Source organism: Impatiens glandulifera, chromosome 1, assembly GCF_907164915.1.
Source record: "Impatiens glandulifera chromosome 1, dImpGla2.1, whole genome shotgun sequence".
NCBI lineage: Eukaryota > Viridiplantae > Streptophyta > Magnoliopsida > Ericales > Balsaminaceae > Impatiens > Impatiens glandulifera.
Genome location: NC_061862.1, coordinates 49,353,261 through 49,362,674, shown reverse-complemented (window position 1 = coordinate 49,362,674; position 9,414 = coordinate 49,353,261). Strand labels below are relative to the sequence as shown.

The 9,414-nt window shown below is 31.8% G+C and overlaps 2 protein-coding genes across 2 annotated transcripts; one reads left to right on the top strand and one right to left on the bottom strand.

Moving 5' to 3' along the window:
- Nucleotides 1-5,406: 5,406 nt before the first annotated feature.
- Nucleotides 5,407-6,709, bottom strand: LOC124921459 (protein phosphatase 2C 3-like). The gene is made up of 3 exons (XM_047462125.1): nt 6,441-6,709; nt 6,019-6,309; nt 5,407-5,906 (listed from the first exon to the last, which is right to left on the bottom strand). Exons 1-3 carry the CDS (start codon nt 6,654-6,656, stop codon nt 5,514-5,516), a joined length of 900 nt encoding a protein of 299 aa, XP_047318081.1. The 5' UTR covers nt 6,657-6,709; the 3' UTR covers nt 5,407-5,513.
- A 1,179-nt stretch (nt 6,710-7,888) lies between these two features.
- LOC124920747 (transcription factor MYB102-like) lies at nt 7,889-9,039 on the top strand. The gene is made up of 3 exons (XM_047461299.1): nt 7,889-8,022; nt 8,117-8,246; nt 8,374-9,039. Exons 1-3 carry the CDS (start codon nt 7,890-7,892, stop codon nt 8,984-8,986), a joined length of 876 nt encoding a protein of 291 aa, XP_047317255.1. The 5' UTR covers nt 7,889; the 3' UTR covers nt 8,987-9,039.
- The last annotated feature ends 375 nt before the right edge of the window (nt 9,040-9,414 follow it).

Below are 9,414 nucleotides of genomic sequence, written 5' to 3'. Positions count from 1 at the left end.
TACTTAGTTTTTACAGAATAAACAAGTACATGGTTTATTGCGAGAAAAAACAACTTATAGAAGTGTTACTTTTACTTATTCATGGGTATTTGAGTTCATGGATAAACTATATTATGTGAACCGTAAAAGAATTCATTTTGATGACATTTATATTGAATTCATTATGTCTTGTGGTTGGGATGGACTTATGATGTCTTTGATCTATATTTGGTAGTTAAACCTCTGGTTCATCTCCTTATTGTAGGTTGATGTTGCTCATTTGTCCCAACAGATAAGAAAAAGATTTAACAATCAAGTAAGTGAGCCACAATTTTATTGTCAATTGAATTGAAACTATCATGTCAATGTTCCATATTTTTGCAAATATTGATAATATAGTTTTACCCTTGTTTCGGTATCATTAGCTCTATATATTTCTATTAATAACTTACTGAAATCATTCTATTGGTCTTCCATAAAAACTAATTACTTGGTTCTTAAGGCTGAACTTATTTCAAGGACATGTGAAATTGATATTTCACTTGTTCTTTTCGAATAACTAGATTTAAATGCTTAATTTTTACTGAATAAACAAATACATGGTTTATCGCGAGAAAACCCAACTTATGGATATGTTACTTTTACTTATTCATGGTATTTGAGTTCATGGATAAACTATATTATGTGAACCGTAAAAAAATCATTTTGATGACATTTATATTGAATTCATTATGGCTTGTAGGTTGGGATGGACTTATGATGTCTTTGATCTATATTTGGTAGTTAAACATCTGGTTTCTCTCCTTATTGTAGGTTGATGCTGCTTATTTGTCCCAACAGATAAGAAAAAGATTTAACAATCAAGTAAGTGAGCCAAAATTTTACTGTCAATTGAATTGAAACTATCATGTCAATGTTCCATATTTTTGCAAACATTGATAATATAGTTCTACCCTTGTTTCAGTAGCATATGCTCTAGATATTTCTATTAATAACCTACGGAAATCATTCTATTGGTCTTCCATAAAAGCTAATTTGTTGGTTCATAAGGCTGAACTTATTTCAAGGACATGTGAACTGATATTTCACTTGTTCTTCCCGAATAATTAGATTAAAATGCTTAGTTTTTACAGAATAAACAAGTACATGGTTTATTGCGAGAAAAACCAACTTATGGATATGTTACTTTTACTTATTCATGGGTATTTGAGTTAATGCATAAACTATATTATGTGAACAGTAAAAGAATTTATTTTGATGACATTTATATTGAATTCATTATGGCTTGTGAGTTGGGATGGACTTATGATGTCTTTGATCTATATTTGGTAGTTAAACCTCTGGTTCCTCTCCTTATTGTAGGTTGATGTGCTCATTTGTCCCAACAGATAAGAAAAAGATTTAACAATCAAGTAAGTGAGCCACAATTTTTACTGTAAATTGAATTGAAACTATCATGTCAATGTTCCATATTTTTGCAAACATTGATAATATAGTTCTACCCTTATTTCGGTAGCATATGCTCTAGATATTTCTATTAATAACCTACGGAAATCATTCTATTGGTCTTCCATAAAAGCTAATTTGTTGGTTCATAAGGCTGAACTTATTTCAAGGACATGTGAAATTTATATTTCACTTGTTCTTCTCAAATAACTAGATTTAAATACTTAGTTTTTACAGAATAAACAAGTACATGGTTTATTGCGAGAAAAACCAACTTATGGATATGTTACTTTTACTTATTCATGGTATTTGAGTTCATGGATAAACTATATTATGTGAACCGTAAAAAAATCATTTTGATGACATTTATATTGAATTCATTATGGCTTGTAGGTTGGGATGGACTTATGATGTCTTTGATCTATATTTGGTAGTTAAACATCTGGTTTCTCTCCTTATTGTAGGTTGATGCTGCTTATTTGTCCCAACAGATAAGAAAAAGATTTAACAATCAAGTAAGTGAGCCAAAATTTTACTGTCAATTGAATTGAAACTATCATGTCAATGTTCCATATTTTTGCAAACATTGATAATATAGTTCTACCCTTGTTTCAGTAGCATATGCTCTAGATATTTCTATTAATAACCTACGGAAATCATTCTATTGGTCTTCCATAAAAGCTAATTTGTTGGTTCTTAAGGTTGAACTTATTTCAAAGACATGTGAACTGATATTTCACTTGTTCTTCCCGGATAACTAAATTTAAATGCTTAGTTTTTAAAGAATAAACAAGTACATGGTTTATCGCGAGAAAAATCATGTTAATTAATAATGTTTTTTTAAGACCTGAGCTTGATACTAGTAGTAGATTGCATACTTGAGCTCTCTTTTTGTTTAATTACTTGCTATATTTTCTTATCATATCACCAAATTTGTTTTGTATGCGGTCCATAGTAATGGTAACTAGAATAGCCTAATGCAAAAATAAAAGAAGAATCAAACATATTTTTTGAAGTTATGCATGATGAATCGCTTTTTGATCACTTGTTCTGTTTCATTTAGTTTCTTGTATGCGGTCTATAGTAATAGTAACTAGAATAGCCTAATGCAAGAAATAAAAAAAAAGATCAAACATATTTTCTTAAGATATCCCTGATGAATCTCTTTTTGATCACTTTTCTGTTTCATTTAGTTTATTGTATACGGTATATAGTAATGGTAACTTGTAATAGTCTGGTGCAAGAAATAAAAGAAGAATCAAACATATTTTCTTAAGATATTCATAATGAATCAATTTTTGATCACTTGTTCTGTTTCATTTAGTTTCTTGTATTTGGTATATAGTAATTAATGGTAACTAGAATAGTCTGATGCAAAAATAAAAGAAGAAGCAAACATATTTTTTTAAGATATCCATGATGAATCGCTTTTGATCACTTGTTCTGTTTTATTTAGTTTCTTGTGTGCGGTCTATAATAATGGTAACTAGAATATGCAAGAAATAAAAGAAGAATCAAACATATTTTCTTAAGATATCCATGATGAATCGATTTTTGATTACTTGTTCTATTTCATTTAGATTCTTGTATGCGGTTTATAGTAATGGTAATTAGAATAGCCTGGTGCAAGAAATAAAAGACGAATCAAACATATTTTCTTAAGATATCCTGATGAATCTCTTTTTGATCACTTGTTCTGTTTCATTTGGTTTATTGTATACGGTATATAGTAATGGTAACTTGTAATAGTCTGGTGCAAGAAATAAAAGAAGAATCAAACATATTTTCTTATGATATCCATGATTAATCGATTTTTGATCACTTGTTCTGTTTCATTTAGTTTCTTGTATGCGGTTTATAGTAATGGTAATTAGAATAGCCTGATCCAAGAAATAAAAGACGAATCAAACATATTTTCATAAGATATCCATGATGAATCACTTTTTGTTCACTTGTTCTGTTTCATTTAGTTTCCTTAGTTAGTGATAGTTCTTGTGGTTATACAGATTATGACACCGTGCCAGAAGGTAACATTTGAGTACCAGGGAAGTGGTTATTCATTACTGTTAATCAAACTTCTATTGAGGGTCAAGAGAAAAATGAAAGAGGGATGATTTCTGCTGACACATATATTGTCTTTGAAGCTCCAAACTCAAGTAGAATAAAGGTAGACTTATCATTATTGTTCTCACATTCGCCTATTAATGCATATGTCAATTTGCAATTTTGAACAAATTGAACCTTTGCAGGTTGTCAATCAACGTAAAGCTGCTAGCAAATTGTCAATCTTGGGATACTAGGCAATGGTGGTCTGAGTGCGGGGTTTGCGGATATATTACATGCATATATCCATCATTGTTTTGTAAAGTTCTCAAAAAATCTTGATAATAAAACATTTCATCTCCCTATTGTAGGTTGATGTTGTTATATATTAAAAAATTGATGAACATTGAATGATATTGTGTTTATCAATGGTGTTGTTGTTTCTTGATTTGAATGATATTTAACTTTAGTTTGACAGTGCTTTGTGTAGAAGTAAGCAGTTGATGAATGAGAATTTTTTTTAAAAAATAGGTTTACAAAGATTGGTTAAATTACCAATCGCCATAGCCTTACTGAGCATCACCGATTGGTCACTAAACCAATCGCCATAGTCTTAGTGAGTAGCACCGATTGGTTGAGTAACCAATCGCTATAGCCTCACTAAGTAGCACCGATTGGTTATGAAACAATCGATGTTATTGCAAAGAATAACACCGAAAGAACTTCTAACGATTGAGACCGATTGGAACAAAACTAATCGGTATAGGGTTATACCAATTGGTAACCATGGTAGTACCGACTGGTAAACTAATCGATATAGGACATTTTTTTACTAGTGATATATATATATATATATATATATATATATATATATATATATATATATATATATATATATATATATATAAGTTCTTAATTTGATTTTTTGTTTAGTTTGTCGGGTCGAGAGTTTGGTTAATTTAAATATATATGTGAGACTACATGGATACTTGGTTCGGATCGTGGTTGACCTACCCATAAACTTGAAACGGTTAAAAATAAAATTAAAAATGCTATATGTTTCGAATTTGTAGCCTAACAAAACAAGTGTAACACTTTAACTAACTAAACTAATAAGATTTTATATTTTAAATTTAACATCTATTGATGAACGCGTGACATTCCTAACAATATAAGTTTAATTTTTTTTAACTAATGAATTTGTTTGGTTTGTCAGATCGAGAAATATGGTTAATTTTTATATATATGTGAGAGTAAATTGATACTTGGATTGAATTTGTGGGTGGTTTGCTAAGGTGATAAAGAAACATATGAAAAAATATAAGTCACAAAATGAAAGGTCGATTGAGGAGATTGATGTTTGGTTTGATGAGGATAAAGGTGTGTGAAAGTGTGTGAGGTCACCGAGATGAGATATCGATTGAGATTCGATGGTTAATTTACCGAAGTAGGGGTAAAAAAAGAGATCGCGGTAATATAAAAGATTATGATAATAAATGAGATATTATTGATTAAAATATATGAATGAGATATTGATAAATCGAATTATAAAATTGTGTGAGGTCACGAGATCAAAGATTGATTGAGATTTGTGGTTGATTTTCCAAGTGGATAAAAAATGAATATGAAAAAGTGTGAGTTGCAACATAAGATGTCGTGATAAGGTGAAACTCATGAGATGTGAGATTTATGGGGATAAGAGTCGGATAATAAAGGAGATATCAGTGGTTAAAAATAATATGAATGAAATTTTGATTAACCGAAATGTGAAAATGTATGAGCTCACGATACTAGATGTCGATGAGATTGATGATTGTTTTGTCGAGTGTGATAAGAAATATGTGAGGTTATGATATGAGAGATCGATCGAGAATATTAATTGATTTGACGAGAGATAATACTTGTAAAAATGTGCGAGGTCTCGATATGAGATGTAAATTGTGTGGTTGGTTTGTCGAAATAGTGGTAAAAAGTGTTGCAGTAAGAGTTCGATAATAATAGCAAAATTATTGACACAACTTTAAGTAAAATCTCTCCTTAGAAAATTACATTTCTCTTCTGCGGGGAGGCCTCAGATCTACGACCAGAACACTGATGTTATCGGAACTGTCCCTTGCCAGTGCGAGCCTCGCCAGAATAATCGAAGCGTGCGAACAAGTCTTATGACCTCCTGCTGATAACAAGCACATTCTTACAAGTGCGCATGCGGTCTCATTGGAAACTACGTCCCATAGCCCATCGCTTCCGAGTATCAGAAACTCATCCTCTTCCGTTCTATCTATTACACATACCTCCGGCTCCGATATCACGAACGGTTTCAGGTAGTCATCTCCAATTGCTCTAGACATAGCTAGAACGCCAAGCACTCTTGCTACGTCCCAGTGTATAACGCGGCCCCCTGCTTTCTCGATCCGATCCAGCTCATCCGGACGATCAGGCTGTGCATGCACCAGATTCAATTCAATATATAATTAACAACAACATATAAGACAATCGCAGCAGGAAGCAGCCAAATCCAAATCCAAATCCAAACGGATCGAACTTTCTCACCTTATGATCGGAAGATAGAGGAATAGCGACGGCGTTCCTACAGAGTACGGCTCGAGAGTCGCCGCAATTGGAGACGACGATCTTCTCCGGCATGACTAAGGCCACTACAGCAGTCGATCCAACCGCATAGCATCGACAGTTGGAACTCGAGACGTGAACCATCGCCTCCCTATCCATGCGAGAGAAACTCCGATCCATCAATTCCTTCCAAATTATAACCTCCTCCTCCTCCACACCTTCCAGTTCCTCCTTCACTATTCCGTGTAACCGATCCCTGCACTTCATCGCAACCTGAAAGAATCGAATCGAATCAAATCAAATCAAATCAAATCAAATCAATCACTCCGATCTCTCTCAACAGTCAACACATCGCGAAAGATGAATTAGAAGTATTCTAGCTGTTCGATCTATATGATACTCACATGCGAGCAGCCGTGGCCATCGTAAACTGCAAAAAAGTGCAGATCGGAAGGATTGATCTTCTTCTGATCATCGCTCCTCCTCCTCCTCCGCCTATAAAACGAAGGATGAGCGGCCACTGCATCTTCCATAGCTTTCCTCATCCCGTCTACTGACGCTATCCCAAACTTAGGAGGAGGATTCTGCTCATCTGCTGCCGCCTCACCCTCAGCCATCATTTTCTCACCAGTACTGCTTTCAATGCCTCCTCTTATTCATTATTTAAAGTGTATTCATTTCCTCTTTCATACAAAAAAAAAATGTTTTGTTATTTATTAAATAGGTGGATATTATAATTTTTTTAAAATAATTCATATATATTAAAAATAATAATTATTATTTAAGCACACCAACAAAAACATTATATTAACCCATCTGACTAGATAGTTAGTTCATTAGAAAATAATCGAATAGTGTTGAATGGTAACACGATGGGCTTGTTTAAGGAATGAGTTTTTTTGAGTTTTACCTGGGTTTATCCTAAAAATTTTTGTTTGGTAAAAATTATGAAAAAATTAGTTTTTAAAATTTGAAAACTAATTTACCTTTTGACTTTAGAGGATATGATGTAGGTGAGAGAACGATGGTTTAGAGAGAGATGATAAAATTAGAAGATAATTTTGATATTTAAATGTTAAAATTATTTAATTTAATGATTAATAAGATGTTTGGGTTTTAGAATAAAAATTGGGTTTATCCCAAAAACTCTTTCATCAAACGAGCTCGATATGTACTCATGTTATATCAGTAGTCTCAATCAAAACTTCACAACAACTACCAAAAAAAATTCAAGTCGGGCATCATATAATGAATCTTAATAATACTTCGGATACTATTCACTTTGACAATGTAAAGTAATTGAGTCGCCGATTTAATCTTTTATAACATATACGACAACGATTTATCATGATGTAATTTTTTTTTTCTTAATGCCACAAAATCTTAAAAATATACTATAGAATCGAGTCTCTCCAAATCACATCATTAATCAATTACATTTTACCATCCATCTTTCAAATTTAGTCTAATTAAAACAATAACAAATTCTCAATAGGGACTTAAATGACTGTATCTTCTTAGCATCATGATGAATACAATTACCCTCTTAAAAAAATAAAAACAAAAATCGATGAGTCTTGATAACATGCAAAAATTGTGATGACGTGTTTGATTTACATATACAGCTGGCTTAATCAGAACCATGCATGCAAAACTGTGATAGAGAAAGCTGTACTATCTAATAATGAAAAAGGGCTTACGTGTCCTTCTTATAAAGAACTTTCTCGAAAGAGAAGAGACACGTCACTAAAAGGTCGGCAACAACTCTTTTGACTTTCTCTCTTATCATCCCCTTTATAAGCACACAAATTATAATAATTTTTTCATATTCAACATTCGTACGGCTAAGATCAATGGGAAGATCTCCTTGCTGTGAAAAAAATGGTCTCAAAAAAGGACCATGGACCACTGAAGAAGACCAAAAGCTTCTTCATTATATCAATAACAACGGTTATGGAAACTGGAGAACTCTCCCCAAAAATGCTGGTATATATATATTTACTAATTTTAGTTTCAAATTAAACACATAATCATTGATTTTTTTGAAATTAAACAATGTTCATGATCGTGTGTCGTTTAGGGCTTCAAAGATGTGGAAAGAGTTGCCGACTTCGATGGATTAATTATTTGAGACCCGATATCAAAAGAGGAAAATTCACTTTGCATGAAGAGGAATCAATCATACATTTACATAGCTTTTTGGGAAACAAGTAATAATTAATAATTAATAATTAATAATTAATAATTAATAATTAATAATTAATAATTAATAATTAAACTTAGTTTATATCTTTTCCCTTTTAGCGACGTTTTAATTTGTTTTATTTTTATAATTAGGTGGTCGGCTATTGCAGCTCGGTTACCTGGAAGAACTGATAACGAGATTAAAAATTACTGGAATACCCATATCAAGAAAAAACTACTTAGAATGGGGATTGATCCTGTAACCCACAACCCTCGCCTCGATCTTCTAGATCTATCATTTCAACAAATGCGTTTACAACCGAGTTTCGTTAACCCGGAGATCTTACTATTAGCTACGTCTCTCTTCTCTTCCAAACATGAGTTAAGTATTCCCACACAAATTCCTCAAGACAACAATATTCTTCAATCCCAAAACCAATGTCAAAGTGTTGTTTATGATAACTCAAATGTCGCCTTTTTTAGCCCCGAAAACTATGAGCAGACAAACGGAATGGGATTTGATGGGAATCTACGACAAATCTGTAGCGACGGTTTGTTTGAGAGTAGTAATATTGAAGTTCCTTCTTTGATAAACTTTAGTAATGATAAAATTATTAATCAAATTAGTAACAATGTGTCGAGTTCTAAAGAGATGAATTCGAGCTCGACATATGTCAACATATTGGGAGAAGAACAAGGAAGTTATTGTAGTGATTATGATAGGTTCGAAATTTCTGATATTTATGATGTCAACTATTTCATGTAATTTGGGGAAAATAATTAAGAATAATGCATGGTTCATGACGTCATTTGCCAAATTAGTCTTCTGGGTCTACTTGTTTTCTTTGTTCACTTCAAAATACTTTTTTTATTGAGTTGAATACATTAAATCAAATCAAATTCAATTGAATATTTGACAAAAGTTAATTTATTTTTTAGTGAATGAAATCATTTTCATTAATATGTATGTTCGTCATGAAGGTCACAAACCTAAAAACAGAGATAAGTTTAAGCAACACTTTGAAACAACACAATTTATGAGTCTCCCTTTGACAATAAAAATAAAAATTCAAAAATCATATATATAATGGCTTTTATTCAACATGAATTTCAATAGCCTTTGAAATTATAAACATTGTTTTTAATTAAAATATATATTTTTATTTAATATATATAAAAAAACATTAAAAATAC